Below are 25,793 nucleotides of genomic sequence, written 5' to 3'. Positions count from 1 at the left end.
TACTGAGACTATTATTCCTAGTAATCGTGAGGCTACTCCTTCTTCGGCATACATTGACCCTGAGTCATTAAAACCCTCGACATCCAAACAAGGTGAACTTAGAGGCAAGTTTCAAGACAAAGGCATGGGAGAATACACTTTGAATCAGACAATGTTTTTATGACAAGTCATGAGCTCTCCAAAAGAATATGGGAGGCCACATCCTAACAAGCAAATCTCCATCATGATACTCAAATGGGATCCTACCATCTTTCAAAGGTGGGGCGAACTAGAAGAAGAAAATTTATACAAAATGCTTTATAAAGACATTGAAGAGGACACACATAATCAGATTATTATACCCTGTGAGAACTATGGCAAAGGCTTTAAAATTCTACAAAAATTCGGGTATGATGGAAAAAGCCCTCTCGGATTACGCAAAGAAGGTATCATGGAGCCCTTACAACCTGAGATAACTACAAGAAGGGAACGCTCCAAGGGACTTGGTTTTCTGAATTCCAAGATTCACAATAAAAGAACAAAAGAGGCATGGCGAATCAAAGTGGCCAAAGCTCAACAAGAGGATTATTATTCCACAGATTCTAATGAGTGGGAATGGGGTTCAAACAAATCTTCCAGTGACTATGAGCTCACCGAGACATTCAGAGAGCCAGATGAACCTACAGAGGAGGAGGAATTTTACAAAAAGTTCAGAGTTGGTCAAGAACCAACCCATAAGGATCCCGTACAATCTTCATTTCAAGGTCCTAGGTTGAAATCGCATAGGATGAGGACACCTGTCCCAGAAGGCGCCACTAGTGATGACAATTTGGATTCGCTCACGATCGAAACTGATGAGGAGAGTGCCATCGATGACCTCGACGATTGCCTTGACATACCTGAATATAACCACATCTTCACTATTAGTCCTGCAAACCCTGAAAGCACTAAAGACCTTCCCCTTGTTCACCCCCAACTCATTGACTGGGATCATGAAGGACCAGCACAATTTGATACATTTCAAAATGATGAAGCTATTATCGACTATCTTGGCATACGAGATGATCTTCCCCCTGGAGACCACAAAGCAGGATACACCATAGAACTCAACAACATGGCATATTTTGGTGAGGGTGTCGGGCCTTCTAGTCGCAAAAATGTGAAAATAAGAACAAATCAAGGGTCTTATGGCGAAAACCACACTGTGGCACTATCTGACTCCAAAAAAGTAAAAAGAAAGGACGTATCTGAGGGCGAAAACCTCTCTGAGGCACCCGAAGATGGAAGGCTTGACATTCTCCCAGCATCATATGAGGAAAAATCATCCATGTTGGTAGAGGAGACTATAAAGACAAACATTGGTACGGAAGAGGTTCCACACAACATATTCTTGGCTCAATCATTGACAAAGTCGGAAAGGGGAAAATTCATAAGCTTCTTCAAGGAACGACAAATCAACTTTGCGTGGTCATACGCTGATATGCCTGGACTAGATCTGGATTTGGTGATGCATCATTTAACAGTCAAACCAGGGGCAAAACCAGTAAAATAGAAATTGAGGAAAATGCACCCACAAGTGGCATTACTAGTCAAGGCAGAGCTGGAAAAATTATTGGATGTCGGATTCATACGCCCAATTGATTATCCCGAATGGATTTCCAATTTAGTACCTGTTAGCAAACTAGATCGCAGTATCTGAATATGTACAGACTTCAGAGATATCAACAAGGCTTGTCCAAAGGACGATTTCCCAGTACCAAACATTGACTTGATCGTTGATCTCACAGCAGGTCATGAAATGTTATCTTTAATGGACGGATTTTCTGGATATAATCAAATCAGGATTGCCCCTGAAGATCAACATAAAACATCATTCACTTGTCCATGGGGAACCTTCTGTTGGAATGTCATGCCCTTTGGGCTGAAAAATGCAGGTGCTACGTATCAAAGAGCGATGACCACTATTTTTCATGATCTCATGCACATAACAGTGGAAGATTATGTTGATGATCTCTTGGGAAAATCAATAGATAGAGATACACACTTGGACATACTTTCAGTTGTCTTTGATCGGCTGGAAAAATACAAGGTAAGATTAAACCCAAAGAAATGTGTCTTTGGAGTAACCTCCGGGAAGCTCCTAGGATTCATTGTGTCTAAAAGAGGAATCGAGGCCGATCCAGCGAAGGTCAAGACTATCTTGGACATGCCGCCACCCAAGAATATCAGTCAACTTCGATCTTTACAAGGGAGACTCCAGTCCATACGAAGATTCATAGCACAACTTGCGGATAAGTGTAATCCTTTCCAGCACCTGCTACACAAAAACATCAAGTTCAAATGGGATGAGAACTGTCAACAGGCTTTTCAGGCACTCAAAGACTATCTTTTGAACCCACCAGTCTTAATGCCACCAATTCCAGAGCAACCGTTGCTACTTTACATATCAGCTACTCCAACAGCACTGGGGGCACTCCTAGCACAACAGGTTGATGACGGCAAGGAAAAGGCAATATACTATATCAGTCGCACATTGGTGGGATATGAGCTAAACTACACACCAATCGAACGTGCATGTCTCGCTGTGGTCTTTGCTTCACAAAAATTACGACATTATATGCTCACTCACAAGACTAAGTTGATTGCCAGAATTGATCCACTAAAATATCTTCTCAACAAAGCTATGCTTACTGGCCAAGTGGGTAATGATCCTGAGTGAATTTGACATCGAATATGTAGATAGAAAAGCTATAAAAGGACAAGCAATTGCAGATCAATTGGCAGATGCTCCCATGATAGATGATGTTCCTCTACAGTCAGAATTTCCAGATGAGTCCATTCTAACAATATCACCTACAAAGCCATGGCAATTATATTTTGACGGCTCATATACACAGCACGGGGCAGGAGCGGGTATACTCTTTATAACTCCTCAAGGCGATTCTATACCAAAGTCATACCGCTTATCGTTTCCTTGCACCAACAATATAGCGGAATATGAGGCATTAACAACTGGATTAAGAATTGCAGTTCAGTGGAAGATCCGAGAGCTTCGTGTTTTGGGGGATTCTCAACTGGTCATCCGGCAAGCAACTGATGATTATCAAACAAAAGACGAAAAACTAATGCCTTACAAACAACTGGTAGATGATCTGAAACAGCACTTCACAAAGATAGAGTTTGAGCAGATACCAAGAGAACAGAATCGTGCTGCAGATGCCATGGCTACAATTGCTTCGCTCATTGATCTACCGCAAAATGAGACCTGCTATGAGTTCCTGGTAGACAACTTGCTAATTCCTTCATATGAGATCACTCCTACGGAAATGATGTGTTGTTGGTCCTGAATCCCGGTTATATGGTTCCATATTCACATACCTTCGCGACAATATCTTACCTCCCGATCTATCGAACAATCAACGTTGTACTTTCATTCACCAATCCTCTTGATACGTCATTTTAGCTGATATCCTATACCGACGAGGTCTAGATGGAACCCTTCTTAGATGTTTAGAGAGTGACGAAGCTCAGATTGCGTTACGAGAAGTGCATGAAGGGATATGCGGTCCGCATACTAGTGGTCCTACCTTGGCCAAGAAACTCATCAGGATTGGATATTATTGGCCCAATATGGAAAAAGACTCATATCAGTTTGTCAAGAAATGTAAGCAATGTCAAATTCATGGAGACCTCATACATGCACCAGCACAAGAACTACAACCACTTGCATCTCCTTGGCCCTTTTGTCAGTGGGGACTCGATCTCATAGGCAAGATTCACCCTTCTTCTTCCAATGGTCATAAATTCATTATCATAGCCACAGAGTATTTCACAAAGTGGATTGAAGCCGTGCCTCTCACACAAGTTACTGGGAAACAAATTGCTACCTTCATCCTGAACTACATTATTTGCCGATACGGGATTCCTACTTCCATTATTACTGATAACGGGCGTCCCTTCAAAAATCAGGATGATCGTGAACTCTGTAACCGCTTCCATATCTCTCATCGTTTCTCCACACCATATTACCCCCAAGGTAATGGCCAAGCTGAGGCGTCTAATAAAACAATTCTGAAAATCCTTAAAAAGATAGTCGACGACGCTGGCCGTAACTAGCATATCCAACTCAATCTTGCACTTTGGGCCTACCGCACAAGTGTCCACACACCTACAGGAGCTACACCCTACTCAGTTGTCTATGGCGCTGAAGCCATCTTGCCTATTGAGGTCGAGTTACCTTCTCTACGGGTCTCCTTGAGAAACATAATCAACGATGAAGACTACAGGGTCTCTCGCTTACAAGAACTAGAACTGCTGGAGGAATGAAGACACACTGCTTTTAATCATCTCAAGGCTTACCAACAAAGAATGAGTCGCAGTTACAATCATAAAGTCAAGCCTCGCACATTTGAAGTAAGTGACTTAGTCCTCAGAGAGAACCCCAAGAATCAGCAAGACAGAGATAAGCAGGGCAAGTTCGAACCAAACTGGCTTGGTCCTTACATCATCACAGCGGTATATGGATCTGGAGCATATCAGCTCTCAACTACAGAAGGTGAACCCTTGGAGGATCCTATCAACAACATGCACCTTCGCAGGTTCTACACATAATTTTCTGGAATATCCTAATTCAAAAATACAAAAAAAAATCAAAAAAATCAAAAAAAATTCAAAAAAATCAAAAAATTATAAAAACAAAAAAATCGTTACTTGGTGAAAACCTGGCAAACAGGCGCCTTGTGACACAAAAAAATTGAAAAATCGAAAAAAGTAAAGAGAAATAATTTCGTCCAACGTTGAAAACCACTTCGGTGGCGCCCTGGGCAAGTACCATGGTGAAAACTGGGTCACCAGCGCCATGCGTAGAGACTTTGCTCCTCCTGCCTTCAGGATTCTCTTCATCATTTCACTTTGCACACACTCACAACCTATTCGTTCATAATAAACTTACCCAGTCCCATCATGGCTTGTTATTGATCTACCCAAGATTGGTTAGCCATTCATAATAAACCTCCCTTTTCGCCTCCCTTTCCATCCATAATAAATCCGATCCTATCTGTGGCTAAGGCAAATCCTACGTCTAGTGATGGGTGTGGAACTGAGAACATCACATGTTCCGAGGAGTACAGTTTCTTCCAGCTTCCTTCAAGTCTATCCGCGCACAATCCGCAATAAAGCAACATCTGCATCGCCAGTCCACAATAAAGTTCCATCTTCTCCGCAATAAAGTATCAGTTTCATGGATTCAGTCAGTTTCAGATGAGACACAGCATCAACAATGAGCTTCAACAAAATCAAATCTTTCAACAGACTCAGACAACATATGGTTTAGTACTATCTATCCTTTTTGTGAAAGTAAACATTGTGACCACAATCGAATAAGACTTAAACAAGTGACAAGAGACACTAAACTTGAGGACTACAGTGGATGTTGGTGTCGAGTCTTGGTTTTCTTTTTATCTTTTTGGTGACATGTCTTTTAGCTTTTCCAGGATGTCTTTGACTAGAGATTCTATCTCTAGGATGTCTTTGACTAGAAAGGCGAGGATGGGGTATCGTCACCTATTTTTGTTTGCTATCTGTGGATTGTCTTTTAGTAATGCTATGACTTGTCCAAGGATATGAGGACACTGTGAGTCTAGTATGAACTAGGGCATTCCTTGTTTATGACTGTCTTATCTCCATGCAAACGGGTACAATGACTTTCTGGGTCAAACATATGCCTCGATTGTCATAACCTATTCTGCCATAATAAAGCTCAATGATGATAACGCACAAGAAGCTCTTTCACTTTCATATCTTCTGTCTTTCATCCCCCCTTTCTTGATTGACTTCTATCATCCTTCTCGAGTCCGCATAGCCTGCTATCACATGACTGAGTATAATGACACACCAAAAATATTTGCATTTCATGTAGCTGCACCTACATTACCACATATAAGCATTTCATACATACATATAGATATCACAACTGCATCACATCCTGCACACAACACCTGTTAGCACAATTTACATTTGCATTATCATATTCATCTGCATTACATACATTCACATTTGCATCATGCATACACATATAAAACATAAAAAAACAAAAAAGAACAAAAACATTGCATTGCATCATATACATATTTGCATCCATATCATAAGCATCACATAAGAACATCTCATCATATAGATACACATGCATATAGCTGCCGCAAAGATGCATCATCTCATATATATATATATATATATATATATAAAGTGTCATGATACAATGATGTCAAAATCATATGGCTACAATCACCTGCAGGTGTCTACATCATTATACAAAATGGTACAAAACTGATACAGAGGAACTCACTGATCACTCCTGCCAACACTATTGGTAGTGCTAATCCTATCCATGTCATGGTATCCCATGCCACGTGTCCCACCCTCATCTCCAGTCTTGGATCCTAGAACACTCGTCTAAGGGCATCCCTGTCTCCGTCTCAATCGTACGGAATCAGCTCCCCATCAATCGGTATCCGCATAATCCTATATACATCCTCCAGGGTGACTGTCATCTCACCCATTGGCAGACGAAACGTGCATGTCTCAGAGTGCCATCTCTCAGCCAGCGCAGTCAGCAAACCCATGTTTGCCCGAAACTCAGGCACATATAGCACATGTCTCAAACCCATCTCCTCGATGGAAGCTCTGTCCTCGAGCAGCAACTCAGGTCGCAACCTCTGCGTCGACGGGAATCTCTCTCGTGACTCTAGCATCAGCAAATAAGCCTGCAGTCAAGCAACTCAATCATGTCAGTTATAGTGGAATTCACTGTTTATCACAAAATGCTACTCGCTATCTAAATGCATATGGCTATCTACCCTAGTGACACTCACTGTTCATCACAAAGTGTTGTTGATTATCCTAGTGGTACTCCCTGTTCATCACAAAGTACTACGTGTGTAACACTCCCTGTTCATCACAAAGTGTTACTCACATTTGCACTCTCTGTTCATCACAAAGTGCTGCTCATATTTTAGTACTCCCTGTTCATCACAAAGTACTTTATCTTGGTACTCACTGTTCATCACAAAGTGCCTTGATCTATCCTAGTCTTCCTAGAGGACCTGCTTGAGTGTATCCTCTCAGCAGCTTATCCAATCGACAACATATGTTCATCACAGAACTGCCGATTTGACCTAGAAGATGCAAATTCATACTTTTCAAATGCAAACGCGCTTTCCTGACATAAACGTGCATTTATTACATTACCTAGTATGCATTAATGACAACAATAAATGCATCAAAGTACGAGGAGGTTTTGTGGTACTCACTGGCTCTCCTACCTCTACTGGCCTCTGGAATCGGCGAACGCGGTCAAATCTATGAACCAAAGCCATCGCTGCTAACTGCTGCTGCTCTATTTTCGCTCTGCACTCTGCTCTCGTGGATGTGTAGATGACAATGAGGATGTATTTTCCCCCATGGTCTATCTTATAGACTACCCCTAGCCTTCGTTTCCCGAGTCAGTCTTCTTTATCCCGTGACTTTGTCACTTTATCCAGTCAGTCCATTCTAGCCTCTCTTTCTTATCGAGAGATTGTTTGCAATCTTTTCAGACATTTTCATCCAATCTCTCGAGGGGGCATATCATTCCCATTCTGGGGCAACTCTGTATCAGTTCATCTTATCTTCTTTGAAACAACGCGACAAGCCGCATTGTCTCAAAGAGGGGCAAAATGTAGACACCTAAAATTGTCATGTCTAATTAAATAAATATTTTATTTATTTAATTATCTAAGCCTAATTCTTCTATTAATTAAATAAATCTTTATTTATTTAATTAATTCATTTATCCTCTTCTAGCCTTATTTCTCATTTAAATAAATACATTTATTTATTTAAATTATCCTTTTCCTAAATTAAATAAATATTTTTATTTATTTAATTATCCTACTTCTTCTATTTATTAAATAAATCTTTATTTATTTAATTAATTCATTAGCTTTTTCTACCCATGACACATGTCATTCATCTCTTAATTCATACACTACCTACCCCTTTCATTATTTTGGTATTTCTTTTACCTACCCTCTAATCCTAGCTGACCTCCTTTTTACACCTCTCAATCTTATCCCTCCATTTCATATTGTGTCTTCTATTTAAGGAGATGCCTTCTTCATTATCAAACCCTAATCACTCATGCTAATCAAGCATTCTAATGACTAATGACTGATTTTGGAGTACTTGGCTACACTACGATCCTACTTGCAACCACATTCCGTTCTTTGTTGAGCTCTTGTGCATACAAAAATCTGAGAGCAAATATATCAAGCAAGATCAATGGAGATAGGAAGAATGGAGATCAAAACCCTATTGGACATGTGATGGTATAATCTTTGTGATTTTGTTTTATTTTGCATTGTCTTAGGTAATCTTCATATGTTATGGTGGATCTTTGTTCATTGTTAGGCTAGGGTTTTGTGGTTGAATTCATTTAGTCTTTCAATATTGTTATTATTGTTATCCATTTTCACCATACACAGCTATAAACAAACGTTATAATAATTATCCAGTTGTTGCTGCTCAAATATCATGAGTATATACATATATATTAAACATGCATAAACATTACAGACAATCGACAACACCACCGATCACAACCATGCCTAGTTCTCCTAATCATGATAAGCATATATAATTTTCTACTAAAATTCGTTTTATTGACTTTTCTCAAAATTATCTAGATACTTGTTTGTGATAACCAAAACAAACTACGGCTTTTATTTTTCGGAAAAACCAATAACACAAGTTTTCTAACCCCTAATTTAGCAGTCGCTTGCATGGGCGGGCCGCGGCTAAAAACGGGGTTATAAAATTCGCGTTATTGACTTTTCCAACAATTACAAATCGTTGAGCGTGATGAGCATAACAAGTCGTGGCTTTTATTTTTGGGAAAATAAATAACACGTCTTTTATAACCACTTTTTGGGGCCAATTGCGTCGCGTTAGTACTCAGAAAGCCTTCGTGTTATACACATGACAAGAGTACTCTGTAGCTATTCAGTTGTAGCTAAACTGGCTCCAAAATGACACGTCAATACCACAAAAAACTTCAAAAATTATAGATCGTTGATCGTGATCAACAGATTTTGCTGCAGCTTTGATTTTTCAAAAAATTTCGGGAAAGTCAATAACACGAGTTTTATAACCCCTTTTTGGAGCCAAAATAGTTGGCTCCAAAAACTCACGAATTGTGTATAACACAAATATTATACACACGTTAGTTTTCATATAAAACGAAGGTAGGTATTACAAAAATATGGATCTCTCCATGAACCATCTGTCGTTAGGAGGCAGTAATCGCACAGAGAGTGGACCACAATTGTAGGTGAATTTGACAAAGAAAGCCAAACAATATCATCTACTTCACCCGATCTTCTATAATAAGAAATGAGCAAGAAAATGTAAACACCAGAATGATACCTAGTTTTGGAACTATTGTAAATGCGTGCATAAACACAAAGATTTGTTTTTGATCGACCCACTTGCCCAACAAATGCATAACAACGCTTGTTTTAACATTTTTCCCTTATGGGATTTTATTGCAAATTCATAGTGGAGAGTATTCAAGCAAATAAGAGCCAACCATCGAGTTCTAATTTTTACATAGCTTTCATAGATCCACGGGCATATAACCCTCACCCATGCTGCTACCATCGCTTGAATAATACGCACCTACCAAAACGAAAAAATCAAAAGAAAAAAATTGTCTCAACAAATCTGATTTTAACATACCTACCAAGTTCCACAAGCACCAAACCCTCGCCCGTCCTATTGTCGCCGCTCGTATAATGCACATTTAGCCTTCTTCTTCATACCCTCTGCAACATATGAAAGCTAATTTCATTCTTTTTTTGCTAGACTTCGGAAACGAAAACGACAAAGGAAAATCATGTGAACAGATCTTTTAACATACCTAGCAAGTTTCACAGGCACCAAACCCCTGCCCACATTGCTGTCATTGGTCCTATAATGCGTGTTTTACCTTCCCAGATATCTGCTCAGTTCTTATTTTTTTGTTTCTTGCCTTCCAAGTTAATATTTGCATATTATTGACCACAACATATGAGTGGATAAACTTAAAATGCATAGTTATTCACCTAACTAAGTTATCGACACATAGCCCTGCGTGTTATCGTACAATAATAGCAATGGGAGACAACTACTTTCTCGCCTGCCCAATTAAGCCTTATGCAATCTGTGACCTCGTGGTTTGCAAAGGACCAATTGAGTGTTATACACTCCCCGAAATCCGGTGACATGACGTGCGATCTAGACGTCCTTTCCGGCGAGTCCACGTCGTTAGAGCCCTGGCCTACACGATGTCCCGCCCTATCCACCTCATCATTGCCCATGTGTGGGACCACATCCAACTGGACATGGGTATGCATGTATGTTATGCATGCCTTCGGTACGACACTAACGTTTTGGAGCCAGAATAGATGTGTCCCCTATTCACAAGGTGGAGTTAAGATATGATCCAATTAAGCGATATTTGATTGGTTGCACGACCCCGTGATGTTAGGGCATCAGAGATGTCAGTGCTTACTTTGACTGTGCACTGCCACATAATCACGCCATGTGTATGAGACCACTTTTTTTTTGAGCAAGTGGAAGACTTACAACAACCCCACGTGTCAAAACTCTGGGCCCCATTTTCTTGTGCTGGAGCACAAAAAGATGACATGTGGCACTAACTTTGTGTATATGTCACAAGTGTTATCCCCGATGGCAATCTCTACTTGGTCCAAGTATTTTCAAGGCATGTGAAGCTTTTTCAAATTTGATTTGACTGATCTGGATCATTGATCTTGCCATGCGCGGCCAAAATCAATGGCCCACATTCAAACTGAAACAGGACTAATTTGAGTATTTTGTTCAAGCATGCAAGCAATGATGGCAAATTGATTAATATTGGTTCATTTTTGGATCATTTGAGCTAAATAAATACAACATTAGAACAAGTAAGTGGTCGTATTGTACTTGAATTTATTCAAATTTTATAGATATATTTATGAGCTTGAATTTGTTAGTCTAGCTTGAATTTGTGGAGAATTATCGTAGAATCGAAGAAGACCTATAAAACCTTCGTAGTGTTAAAAACCCTAAGATTTTGAATTGCACAAAATGAGTCAATCAACTAGTCAAACATCCACTCCAGGGAAGGGGCTAACATGTGTGGTCCAAGAGGTCCAATAGATAGGTTGATTGATATATTTTGAGGTGCCAAAGATGCCCATATACCTGTTACTAGGTAGTCCCCATTTGAGAGGAAGAGACAAACCTACTTTCCTATTTATAATGTATGGGTTCTAGATTTGTGTTGCTATATATCTAAATTAAATTGTTATAGATCAATCTTTTGTTAAAAAGAATTAAGGGAAGAGCATCAGTAGTAGTGGACTATGTTCTAATATCTAATATCGACGTACTTCTTGTGCACCTAACCCTCCAATTACTAATTATGAAGGAGCCAGATAGATGATAATGAAAAGCTCATTAATAAGTTTCACTTGTACTAATAACCAATCATTTTTTAGCTTTTTTGGTCCATCAATGGCCCATTTGTGCACCACTATAGGACATTTGTTTACAAATATTGATAATTTTGAGTGGACGGTCATTGAAACATCTTTAAGTAGGCATACTTTTTGACCTTTGTGAGCAAAACTGATCCCACACCATACATCATTACCAACCAGAAGCCAAAACAATAGCTGTAAAGAATTAACTCAGTATAACTCATAGATCCCCAATAAAACATTCTTTGACCACATGATTGTGAAGCCCTGCTCCTCTCATGCGCTATTCCAAGGTTCATTTAATTATTCCATCTTTTGAGTTGAAATTTGAGAATGAGTTTCAACGCGCGACTTGAGAGTCAGAGGCAAAAGCCTCCACGAAATAGTTATGACTTCTGCTTCATTATTCATTACGCCGCCATTGATGGTACTGCATTGCAGCTGGATGATCTTTCAGTCAATTACTATAGTACATTGAACTGTTTTTAGTGTCAATTCCAACGCTGAGATTGAATCTGCAGGTTGCGTAACCGCGTTAAATTCATGCTATAAAAATATATTAAAAGTCAAATCTCACCAACCATATCTCACTAAACTCAATTTTCATTGATTTATTTTCTAATTTAGACGATTAACAACCAGGTTAACAGCCCTGTTAAGGATTCAAGATTTAATATTGTGGGTATAAAAATATGGTTTGCTTAGTAATACCCAACACAAAATCTATCCATGGATTCTTTGACTGTCAAGGTTGTAGCTGCAACATGGCGTGTTTTGTTTCTTTTAGCATTTATCTTCTTCTCGACCAAATCTATGGGAAGTGGAACACAGTCAGGTATTTTATTTCGATTTCTATTCATATTGTTGGCAGCATAACAAGTGGAAAAAATAACATAGGAGCATGCATTGTTTTTGTTTTTGGATTTGATTCTCTGAGTTATTTCATGAAGTCTTATGATCTATCATTTTATTTCTTTTTTCTTAGATTCTGTTTTCTGTTTTTATTTTTTTTCCCATAGATTCAGTTAGACCCTGTCTTCTGATTATGGATCATAAAATTTGAACCAAAATAGGGAAAAAAACACTAACAGAATCAATTTACAAAAACAATGCATGTTAATATCATAAGCTGTGAAAATTATATGTTTGCATTGACATAGCATCTAAGGGGTGTTTACTGTATCTGTATATTACCCCTTATTTACCGTAGGGAACATATCCCCAAATAAATAACCAGTATTGACTGTTAAAGCCTTTCTATATAATAAGTATGGTTTAAGGAGGCATTGAAAGAATAATCCATAACAAGAATCCTTCGATTCTAATCTTGGCTAGTTAATTGAAATTAGCACTTGCCTTCAATACATCTGCTTGAATATATGGCATGCTAATGTTTAGCTTCATGTTTTCATAGCAGGTGCTGAAAAGGGAGCTTCACCACCGGGGATATTGCCTAATGCAGGTGAATTTGCAACAAGATTAGGTGGAAGAATTGTGGGCCATTCAGCAAATGCCTTGGCATTTCAGGATAAAAAGAGTGTTGTGCAAGTAAGAAAACTTAGAAGAAGAAGCCCTCTAGTCCCACCTTCTCCTAAGCCTAATGGCCCTGTGTCTTATTTTCGCCCAATTCCCCCTCCACCACAACAATTAAGAGTATGAAGTCAGGGATGACATGATGGCATTATCTTGTAAAAATCAAGGACAGCAATCATGCTTGTAGCAGCAGACAGAGAGAGATTGGTCAGCGTGTGTGATATTTTTATGAAAAAAATGCAACATAATAATATCTGAAGAGTTGTTTTATGACCTATTATATTTAATTATGCAAATGTGTACCTGACGTCTGAAAACATTTTATTAGAATTTAGTGTAATTTTGTCACTTAAGTTGACTATAAATTCCTCAGAAAAACTAGACTATACTTAATGTTAAAACATCTAAAACATTTATTAATATGAGGATCAAGGATAGGTTAAAGATGTACCTTATTGAATGATATGAGAGTAAATGTTGTTATATTTGATGAACTATAAGGGAATTTTATGAAGAAGATCCAAATTTTAGAGAGGAGGCATGGGCATCATGTCAAAATCCTATTGAAAGGTATAGAATTTCATGGCTAGAATTTTTCATTGAAGAGGGTTTGTTGTTTAAGGGACAATGATTATGCATACCTCAAGGATTAGTGAAGGAAAACATAGAAAGAGAAAAGCACAATACAAGTTTTTCTACACATTTTGGAATGGATAAACCATTAGCATGGTTGTGAAGGCTATCATTGACTAAAGATCAACGTACAACTGATACTATACACATTGCTATATTATTCTTTAGTCACAATTTTAGTGCTTATAAATTATACATTTTTTCATACATTAAAGAAAGTTTAAGTGAATGAATAGGGCTAATTTTTCTTTGCATGTAGTTGAATCTTGACAACATGTAATCTTTTTTGTTTGAATTCAATTAGATCATTTGTTTGTTTACATTCAAGTTAATATTGACAAAATAAGTTGTAGATTCAATTTGTTCAACTACATGGTTGTGAAAGCACCCAATATCATTTTCAAATTGAAGAATAGAATCATTAACCACTTCTAATAAATCTTTGATTGAGTTTTTAAAACCTCATACACCAGTGTCTGCTAATGGTAATAATTGCATGATTTTGCGAAAGAGTATTGTCTTAAATAGGGATACACAATTCATAAACCATTTTTGGTGTACCATGTGGAGAAAGTTAAATATGAAGTTGAGTATTACTTCAACCTATCATCTACAAACAAAGGGCCAAATGAGGTTGTCAATAAAAGCTTTGAGAATTTATTGAGATTCTTGAATAGAAAGAAGCAAAATGAATGGGTTTTAATTGGTACAAGATGAATTTGCTTGCAACTTAATCAATATGAGTACATAATGGCCCTTTTAAAATTATCTATGGTTAAAACTTGGGAAGGGTAGATGAGTTAAGACATACTATAGATTTTGAAAGATGAAGTGTTATGGCAAAGAATTTTTCTGAATATAAACATGTTACATAATGATGTAAGGAAGAACTCCAAATGATATAGTGAAATACAAATAAATGTTGATAGTAATAGGAGAGAGAAAGAATTTTAGTTTGGATATCTAGTTTTAAGTCATTTGTGAAAGGAACGATATACTCAAAGAACTTACAAGAAATTAAAACAAAAATAAATTGGACCATGCAAATTACATCCAACATATACAAGATTGAACTTTCTTAAGGATTGAACATTTCACTATTGTTGATTTGTACCATTACTGAGGGAATAGTCAAGCGAAGTAGAAGATACAACTTTTGAGTTGATAAGTTTGACTCAAAAACTACACAGCTGAACCCTGATAGCAATACCATAATTTTTGAGTTACCAATAGAAAAATGGATACAATGTTACGAGAGAAAGAGATATAAAATTATGATAGTGATAGACTCCTAAGTGACAAACAGATAAAGGGGATGCATAAAAAGAATGATTAGTGAAATGGAAAAATTAAAGCAACATTGATGATAGCATCCAAGGTTGCTAAGTATAAAATCATAATCTCGGATTTCATAAATATCATGAGTTTCAAGCTTATGTCCCATGTTTTCTTCTACTTGACATGCCTAATTTAGTAGCATCTGGATATATGGACAATCTTGTGTCTCTGAAAATATTAGTGATTTAAAAAATTTGTTTTGGTTATCTAAGTTTGTTGTTTGTTTTTCATGTTATACTACTTGTTTTTAGTATGCTACGAGAAGGGGACGTGCCCTAATATGTTTCAAAACTATTTTTAGTAGTATATTGGAGATGCAATCTCAACTACCCCGTGCCAAGTATGCATATTAATGTTTTCCAGCTGCTACTATGAGTTTGTATGAAGTAGTTTAGTGGTCAATGTGCAAGAAAAGCTGCCAAGTGTCAAGAAAGCTGGCAGAGTCCGCTGTGATTAGAGAAGAAAGGTATTGCCATAAGGAGTAGAAGGCAGAAATGAGAAAATAGAGCAATCCAAATGCTAGAGCCCCAAGTTGACTAAGTCTAAAAAAAATCGCCAAATATATGGGCAAAAAAACTGTCGCAGCAGTTACAGTCAACAAGAAAGCAAGCTAAAATTTCATAGAGGGGAGACACTGAAAGTTGTTAATACCACTGTTGAAGCCAGAAGTAGATTATTGCAAAGTGGAAGTTATCCCAACCCTAGATGAAGTCCAAGGGTCGTTGCAGAGTTGTAGCACACAAATTTGTCAAGATACCAAATGAGACGCCAAAGGAGATTGCAAGTTTTAAGGATGTCAACTGCTAGCCATATTGGATGTTTTTGTTTTGTCTTTATGGTCCTTTTGGAAGTTGGTTTTGTAGTGCATAGAAATTTGAGAATATTGTATGGATAAGTGTCTAGGTTGAGAGAGTGTGAATGATTGCGTAGAAGAATATTTTAAATATCTGTAAAACAATGTAAGAAAAAAGAGTGATAAAAGAGATCAGAGGTCAAAAGTCATAAAAATATTAGTGAAGTTGTCAATAGATAATGAATATATATTTTTGAATGCAGCAGCATTCTGTAATTTATGTAAGCAATGTCTAAAGCCAACAGAGCCCTCTAAGATCCCCAAGCACTAACAGTGTGATTCTATGGGAGGTGTTGAAAACACAAGTGTTTCACATCTGAACTTACAATGGACTGGTTATCAAATGAACCAAAGCTCATAATTAGAGCATCCCAACAGCATCATGGGATTTCCTAGGTGTGATATCAGTATTTGAAGATTTTAGATGTTGAAGCATCAGGGAATGAAATCAGAATGAAGTCAAGAAGAAATTGGAATTGTAATTGAATTATGGGAGAATGTTGGAAATGTAATCTCCACTACCCTGTGCCAAATCCTCCGTGTGCATATTAATATTTTCCAGCTGCTTCTGTCAACTCTATATCATTTGTATACTTCAATTTGCAGTAGCAGATTTTGCTCAAGATTTGAATGGTTTTCATCTTAATTGCTCCTGGCTGTGTCTATCTTGGCTCCAAAATCAACCTTTCATACAGCGTGTTAGCAGCAGGTTAGTCAATCATAGTCGTTAATTGCAAAATAGATGATGTAAAACATGCGACTAACACGCATGTTAGTCAATCCGTTCTGTCATTTTGAAACCAGAATAGACGCGTCCGTTGCTCCTACCTGTGCATTGTACCATCTGCAGTCTTGCACACTTTATGGATAGTTTAAAAAACATTATTTTATTCACTCTGGCTCCTCCGTAGTCTGTAATTGGTCTATATAATGTTTGAATCTGTATTTTATATGCACTCTCTCTTAGTAGAGCAGAGTCCAGCTCAGCAGAACTGAAAATAGTAGTCTGTAATGATTTAAGAGTTTGAATCTGTAATGATCTGAAAATATGAAGCTGCTAAGTCTAGTAATGGTTTCTAAATGTATGAGCCAAGCTCAGATGATCATGTAATTTTTTTATTTTTTTTAATCTTTTTGCTTCCCCTCTTCATTCCTACATAAGAATCTTTATCGTGTTGCATTCTTGGCCACTTATTCTACCTTTTTGAATTCAAAATTGAGAATGAGTTTCAACGCGCGACTTGATAGTGAGAGGCAAAAGGAAGCCTCCAGGATATAGTTATGACTTGCTTTATTATTCATCATCCGCCATTGATGGCAATTCATCGTATCTGGATGAGTCCTGATTCACTCATTTAAATTGACCTGTTTTTTTATGTCAATTTTCAATGACGAGATCGAATCTTTAGATTGCATAATCGCACTGAATTCAAGGTATAATAATATAATCGAAGTCCAACTTCACCAAATCTATCTCACTAAACTCAATTTCCAGAGATTTATTTTGAAGGTAGGTTTGGATTTGCATGATTAATAACCAGGTTAAAACCCCTGTTAAGGATTCAAGACTGAAGGAATTTTTTGGGTATAAAAATATGGTTTGCTTGGGAATGCCCCACACAAAATTTGTGCGATGGATTCCTCTGCTGTCAAGGATGTAGCTGCATCATGGCGTGTTTTGTTTCTCTTTCTTTTTATCTTCTTCTCGACCAAGTCAATGGGAGCACAGTCACGTATTTTAATTCCATTTCTATTCATATTGTTAGCAGTAAAACAAGTGGAAAAAATAACTTTGTAGTGTGGATTTGATTAATGAGAGTTGTTTGTAGTTTTGGATCAAATTTATGATCTATCATTTTAGTTTTTTTTCTTAAATTCTGTTTTCCGATCTATTTTTTAGATTCTGTTTTCTGATTATAGATCAGAAAATTTGAACCAAAATATGGAAACAACACTAACAGAATCAATTTGAAAAACAATGCACGTTAATATCATAAGCTGTGAAAATTATATGTTTGCATTAACATAATATCTTTATATCTACAATGAGGAACAGATCCCCAAATAATTAACCAGCACAACGTATTGGCTGTTTAAGCCTTTCTATCAAATAAGTTCATAACAAGAACCCTTCGATTCTAATTTTGGCTGGTTATTTGAAATTAGCGCTTGTCTTTAATACATTTGCTTGAACAATGTTTAGCTTCATGTTTTCATTGCAGGTGTTGCACCAACGGAAATATTGCCTAATGCAGGTGATTTTGCAACAAGTTTAGCTGGAAGAATTGTGGACCATTCGGCAAATGTGCTGCCATTTGAGGGTGGAAAGAGTGTTGTGAAAGTTAGAAAACTTAGAAGAAGCCCTCTAGTCCCACCACCTCCTAAGCCTAATGACCCTGTGTCTTATGTTCTCCCAATTTCTCCCCCTCCACCATCACAATAAGAAGGTCAAGCATGGCATGGCATTATCTTGTAAAAATCAACGACAGCGCTCATGCTTGTAGCAGCAGAAAGAAAGAAAGTTGAAGGGCAGGCGTGTATGATATTTTATAAAAAGAGCAAGATAATAAGATCTCAACAGTTGTTTTATGACCTGTTATATTTAATGATGCAAATGTGGACTACGCTGGAAAACCTTTGATTACATTTTACTGTAATTTTCTCACTTAAGTTGACTTTATAAATTCCTGAGATAAAACTAGATTATATTATTTATTTTCATTTTGAATTAATGTTAAAATATCTATTAATACGAAGATCAGAGATTAATTATTTGAATGAAAAAAAAAATCACAAAATCTGCAAACAATAGATCTAAAACATGAATCCACAACGTCTCCATAGTTGAATAGGAGCTCCAAGTTATCAAAAGATCAACTCCACAATATCTATAAAACCAAGAATCTACGAACCATTCTATGAGCTTTCAAGTCACCAAAATATTAATTTCACAATCTGTACACAACCAAGTTTGAAGGAGCTTATGTCAAGATTGGTAGGATAAAAATTCTCCCATGTTATTGGGCATCTTTTTGTGCCTTTCATGGATGGTTGTTCTAGTTTTTTTTTTTTTTTAGTCTTTTCGTTTTTGCTGGTTTTCTAGTTGTTTTGTTGACTCTCAGGTTGTCCTGTTGGGTTTTGATGCTATGTTAGTGGGGTCTTTTTTTTATGGTTATGCATCCCTCATGCACCCTAGTTGTCACTTTGCGGTTATGTAATGGCACAGGCCTATCCCGCTTTCCCGCTTTTATTAATCAAAACCAAGTTTATAGGAGTTGATCTAGAAGCTTTGAGTTCATTACAAGATCAACTTCACAACCCCTACATGTGCAAGTATCCAAAATCTACTTGTTCAGAATTATTTCATTTCATTTTATGTTTCTTGAATGCTTACCATTTTTCTATACATGAAAAAGATTCAACCTATACACAATACTTCCACTACTAGCCAAGATTAATACCAGGCCAAAATTTCCCTTCTTATCTAAGTTAAAACCAACCCTAATACTAAATACATAAGAAATTTTGTAGAGGTAATGACCCTCAACAAGTTAATATAATTATTAATTGAAGGAAATCATCTTAATCTATAATATCTATACTTGCAATATATAATAAAATCAATGCATTATAATAGATAAATAAATATATGACATAAGATATAATATGCAAAAACTCTTTTAAGAAAAAAAAATAGCCTCCAAACCATACCTAATATATTTATCAATAACAAAATTACTATGATACAATATCAGAATATCGGTGTTCTATTAGTAGAAAGAGAGGATCTTTAAGATGGAAGATCATTTTTCACCTTAACCATATGCTCTCCAACCTATAAACAATTCAACAACATGCCATCCATATATCCATATATATATCATGCAGTGCCATAATCAAAACTAATAAGGGATCATGGGGAAGTTCTAATAGTGTAATTTATCTTCTAGCCACTCCTTACTAGTATCCCATACCAAGCACAATGTATGGTATGGGACTTTTTCCCAAAAGGGATAATAAAGCTATGAAATATCCCTTTAAAATTAAAAGGGAGATGAAAGTAAAGGATTTTAAAATTCTTTGGTATTAGGAAAGATTAATAAAAAAGGTTTTTAAATGAGAAAACTCTCTTAAAAGAGGAATGATTATACGTATTTAAAAGATGACATTTTCGAAAGGGTGTGATAGTTTGGAAACCACCCCTTAAAAGGTTATATAAGTCATTTATGTGAGATTTGGAAGGGGGCATGGAGATCACTCTTGGAAGAAGAAGAAGAAGAAGAAGAAGGTGGTGACTTGGTGTGTTATGAGGCATATGGAGAAGGGGCACACAGTGTGTGTCCAACTCGGGGTACAACGTACACCCGAGAGTGTCCAGGCCAAGGTTGTGTCGTTCATGTCGTGAAGGCATGTGAGGTTCTGTGTAAGAATCTGTTTCCTCTATGGAGTGCTATAGCCATAAAAGGTCCCAAGGCCACTAAAATCTTCTTAGAGTGGAGATGGTCATTCCAATGCTCAAGATTAAGATAAGTATTCAAAACCTTGATGCTGTGAGATATTGAGAATGTTTTATATACGATTTGATGGCAATATGAATGATTTATGTGACCATATTATTTAGTTTATTTTGTTAAATATTGACTTGCATATTCATGTCAAATTATTACATTTTATAGTTACTTTGGCTATTTACATCTAATTTAATCTTATCACATCTTATAATTGATTTTAACATTAATATTTAATATATTAATTTTGCTACAATTACTTAATTAAGTCTTGGAGAAAAGTGACATTACATTTGATATTAGAACCTAATGATTTGGACTTCCTATATTGAAATTCATTTTATATTTTCAAAATCTATATGAACCAACCTTTACTATACTCCTATTGTCACTTTAATTTTTATCTGTTACAATATAGTATATTTAATCAATACCATAGATTGACTTTAATAGATATGCCTCACTTTATGAAAAGAGCAATATACATACTACTTATTATTTATTAATTGACTTATACATCTTATAAATAAATAAAATCTTATATTCAACCATTCTTTAGTAGATATGATTAAAAGTTACTTAAATATTTAAATTTATAATATTTTATATTCATTTTGTATTTTATAAATTATTGTATGAATGATAATTGTGTATTTGTTTCCATTCTATTATCGTCTATATATGAAAAGAGGATACTCATGTAGTCTGGAATGAATGATTATTGTCTTGGAATATATAATGATGAGTGACTACATAGCATGGAATATGCATGTCATTCACTAGGTAAATATTATGTCATTATAGAATGATACTTCTAAATTTAATGATGAAGTTGCATGTTAAAATATCTATACTAAAGAAAATAGATTGTACGGTAAGACAAATTGATGAAGTTGAAATATTTGAGATCAAGCATCATAAATTTTTGCAATTTGTGATATATTTTATATGAAATACATGTGTTCTTGTCACAATTTTGATTGGCAAAATAATCCTCTTGAAATTACTTTTTTTAATTTAAAATAAAATCATATCTATGAATTTGAAGAAAGGGAAAGATACATATGAAGTAAAAATAAAATATAAACAAATGTATGAACAAATATTTCCAATACCAGTTTCTTCAATTATTAATTATGTGTTTTTGAGTTGTGATGTAGATGCATCTCTTGCTACTGAGGACATCGGCTAAATTGCAAGGGAAGAAATGTTATGGGACTTTTTCCCCAAGAGGGATTATAAAGTTATGAAATGTCCCTTTAAAATTAAAAGGGAGATGAAAGTAAAGGATTTTACAATCCTTTGGTTTTAAGAAAGATTAATAAGGAATGTTTGTGAGAAAACTCTCTTAAAAGAGGAATAATTATATTTATTTAAAATATAATTAAAGGTGACCTTGTCAAAAGGGTGCGATGGTTTGGAAACCACCCCTTAAAAGGTTATATAAGTCATTTATGTGAGATTTGGAAAGAGAAATGGAGATCACTCATGGAAGAAGAAGAAGACGAATGAAAAATGATAATGAAAAGCTCAGAAATTCTCCCAACTACTATTTTTAAAGAAGACAGAAAAATGATAATGAAAAGCTCATTAATAAATTTCACATGTACCAATAGTATATCACTTTTTTAGCTTTTCTAGTCCATTATTGGCCCATTGGTGCACCACTATTGGGACATTTGTCCACAAGTATTGGTAATTTTGAGTGGACGATTATTGGAAGATTTTAAGTAGGTATGAGATGATGCTTTGAAAATGTGTACTTTTTGACCCTTGTGCACATAACTAATCCCATAACGTGGGTCATTACTACCCAGAAAACCAAAACAATAGCTATAAGCAATTTAAGTCCATAAAGAAACAACAAAATTTTTTTTTGTCAAAATCCAATGTACCCTTCAGAATCTATGTGCATGTGCACAAAATTAACAATAACCACTACTGATACGCTTCCCTATATATGAATGATTTAAACAAATTAAAACTTAAGAAACCCAAACCAAACAAACACGCCTAAAAGAAATTCAATTAAAACACAAAATAACCAGAACATTCCATGTCGAATATCATTGTTGCATGAAAAACATATGCCTGCTCTCATCATTCCACTTTGGCATTGAGGAAAGAAGCATTGTTGACCACACGATTCCGAAGCCCTGCTCCTCTCACTTGCTATTCCAAGCCTCATTTAATTATTCCATCTTTTGAGTTGAAATTTGAGAATTAGTTTCAACGGGCGACTTGACAGTGAGAGCCAAAAAGGAATTCTCCACGAAATAGTTATGACTTTTGCTTGATTATTCATTACGCCGCCATTGATGGTACTGAGTTGAACTGTTTTTAGTGTCAATTTCCCACGTTGAGGTTGAATCTTCAGGTTGCGTAGCCGCGTTAAACTCAAGTTACAAAAATATATTATAAGTCAAACTTCACCAAACATATCGCACTAAACTCAATTTCCGTAGATTATTTTGAAGATAAAGTTTGGATTAGACAATTAACAACCAGGTTAACAGCCCTGTGAAGGATTCAAGATTTAATATTGTGGGTATAAAAATATGGTTTCTTGAGAATACCCAACACAAAATCTATCAATGGATTCTTTTACTGTCAAGCTGGATGTAGCTGCAACATGGCGTGTTTTGTTTCTCTTAGCTTTTATCTTCTTCTCGACCAAGTCTATGGGAACACAGTCAGGTATTTTATTTCCATTTCTATTCATATTGTTGATAGCATAACAAGTGGGAAAAATAACATAGTATCATGCATTGTTTTTGGATTTGATTCTCTGAGTCTTTTCATGAAGTTTTATGATCAATCATTTTGTTTCTTTTTTCTTAGATTCTGTTTTCTGATTTTTTTTCCTTAGATTCAGGATTCTGTTTCTGGATCATAAAATTTGAAGCCAAATAGGGGAAAAAACACTAACAGAATAAAGTTACAAAAACAACACTTGTTAATATCATAAGCTGTGAAAATTATATGTTCGAATTAATATAGCATTTAAGGGGTGTTTATTATATCTATATATTACCCCTTATTTACAGTAGGGAACAGATCCCCAAATAAATAACCAGCATAACGTATTGGCTGTTTAAGCCTTTCAATCCAATAATTATGGTTTAAGGAGGCACTGAAAGAACAGTCCATAACAAGAATCCTTCGATTCTAATCTTGGCTGGTTAATTGAAATTAGCACTTGCTTTTACTACATCTGCTTGAATATATGGCATGGTAATGTTTAGCTTCATGTTTTCATTGCAGGTGCTGAAAAGGGGATATTGCCTAATGCAGGTGATTCTGAAACAAGATTAGGTGGAAGAATTGTGGGCCATTCAGTAAATGCGTTGGCATTTGAGGGTGGAAAGAGTGTTGTGCAAGTAAGAAAACTTAGAAGAAGCCCTCTAGTCCCACCTTCTCCTAAGCCGAATGGGCCTGTGTCTTATTTTCGCCCAATTCCCCCTCCACCACCACAATTAAGAGTATGAAGGAGGTCAGGGATGACATGATGGCATTATCGTGTAAAAATCAAGGGCAGCAATCATGCTTCTAGCAGCAGAGAGAGAGATTGGTCAGCGTGTGTGATATATTTATTAAAAATATGCAACATAATAATATCTGAAGAGTTGTTTTTATGACCTATTATATTTTAATTATGCAAATGTGTACTACGTTTGAAAACATTTAATTAGAATTTAGTGTAATTTTGTCACTTAAAGTTGACTATAAATTCTTGAGAAAAACTAGATTATATTACTTATTTTCAATTGACTTAAATGTTAAAACATCTAAAATATTTATTAATATGAAAACACGGTCTTTAATGAAAACATCTAAGACCAACTCCACGATCTCTACATGTACAAGTATCCAATACAAGTATCCAAAACCCACTTATTGTGAATTTTTTTATTTCTTTTTTTTTCGTTGAATGCTTGTCATTTTTCTATACATGAAAAAGATTCAACCTATACAAGATACTCCCACCAGGGGAAGAGCACCAGTAGTCGTCATAGCTAATTTCGCACACCCACAGATCCTAAACAATACATTGGATTTTGATTTGTTTTTTTTAGTTGTCTTCGTATGCGACTTAGCTGCTTATAGCTATTGATCTAGCTTCTGGATAGTAACGGTGCACGTTGTGGAATCAGTTTTGTGCACAAAGGTCAAAAAGTACACATTTCAAAGTGTCACCTGATACTTAACTAAAGATGTTCCAGTAACTGTCCACACAAAATCGCCAGTACTTGTGGATAAATGTCTCGATAGTTTTGCACAAATGGACAAATTATGAACAAAAATTTACAAAAAATGATCAGCTATTGGTACAAAACAAATTTATTAATGGTGTTTTCACTATGACACCTTTTGGGGGTCACTATGACAATAAGTGTGCGGCTATTGGAACTATGACGACTATCGGTACTCTTCCCCTAGTAGCCAAGATTAATAGGAAGCTAAAATTTTCCTTCTTCATATGAATTAAATCCAAGTTAAAACCAACCCTAATACTAAATGTAAGAAATTTGGTAGAGGTACTAACCCTCAACAAGTTAATATAATTACTAATTGAAGGAAATCATATTAATCTACCATATATGTTAACTTAAGTGTGGCTAGGCATAGATGATTTTAGATGTCTACAAAATTTCAATAAAATTACTCACTTGCCTTAAATTATAAGATTGGTAGATCAAAGAAAGTAGTTGAATCGTCATGTAGGAGGTATATTGAATGATATGGGGGTGAATGTTGTTATATTTGATTCTATAAGGGAATTTTATGAAGAAGATCCAGATTTTAGAGAGGAGGGATGGGCATCATGTCAGAATCCTATTGAAAGGTATAGAATTTCATGGCTAGAATTTTTCATTGAAGAGGGTTTGTTGCTTAAGGGACAATGATTATGCATACCTCAAGGATTAGTGAAGGAAAAACTTAGAAAAGGGAAAAGCACAATACAAGTTTGTCTACACATTTGGGAATGGATAAACCATTAGCATGGTTGTATGAAAGCTATCATTGACTAAAGATCAATGTACAAGTGATATTATGCGCATTGCTATATTATTCTTTAGTCACAATTTTACTTCTTATCTCAAATAAAATATAATTGATATTTTAAAAACAAATTATATATTTTTTCATACATTAAAGAAAATTTGATTGAATGAATAGGGCTTTTTTTCTTTGCATATAGTTGAATCTTGACAACATGTAATCTTTTTTGTTTCAAATCAACTAGACCATTCGTTAGTTTAAATCCAAGTTAATATTGGCAATATAAGTTGTAGATAAAATTTGTTCAACTACATGGTTGTGAAAGCACCCAATATCATTTTCAAATTGAAGAATAGAATCATTAATCACTTCTAAAAACCGCATACA

At 35.8% G+C, this 25,793-nt stretch overlaps 1 protein-coding gene across 4 annotated transcripts; it reads left to right on the top strand.

Moving 5' to 3' along the window:
- The first annotated feature begins 12,225 nt into the window (after positions 1-12,225).
- Positions 12,226-24,053, top strand: LOC131041175 (uncharacterized). Of its 4 annotated transcripts, none has more exons than XM_057974168.2 (2): positions 12,226-12,372; positions 12,955-13,343. In XM_057974168.2, exons 1-2 carry the CDS (start codon positions 12,267-12,269, stop codon positions 13,194-13,196), a joined length of 348 nt encoding a protein of 115 aa, XP_057830151.2. In that variant the 5' UTR covers positions 12,226-12,266; the 3' UTR covers positions 13,197-13,343. The 4 variants fall into 4 exon arrangements, with proteins under 4 accessions (XP_057830151.2, XP_059073831.1, XP_057830152.2 ...); XM_059217848.1 differs by lacking the exon at positions 12,955-13,343 and adding an exon at positions 23,667-24,048 and having other exon boundaries at positions 12,229-12,372; XM_057974169.2 differs by lacking the exon at positions 12,955-13,343 and adding an exon at positions 23,697-24,053 and having other exon boundaries at positions 12,239-12,372.
- Positions 24,054-25,793: the final 1,740 nt, after the last annotated feature.

The sequence above is a fragment of the Cryptomeria japonica genome, chromosome 3 (genome assembly GCF_030272615.1).
Source record: "Cryptomeria japonica chromosome 3, Sugi_1.0, whole genome shotgun sequence".
NCBI lineage: Eukaryota > Viridiplantae > Streptophyta > Pinopsida > Cupressales > Cupressaceae > Cryptomeria > Cryptomeria japonica.
Note: the sequence above shows the minus strand (reverse complement) of the source record. Positions and strands in the feature narration are given on the sequence as shown.

Coding starts and splice junctions, on each gene's coding strand:
- LOC131041175 (XM_057974168.2), top strand. CDS start 12,267: ATGGATTCTTTGACTGTCAAGGTTGTAGCTGCAACATGGCGTGTTTTG. Junction 12,373..12,954: donor GGGAAGTGGAACACAGTCAG/GTATTTTATTTC, acceptor TTTTCATAGCAG/GTGCTGAAAAGGGAGCTTCA.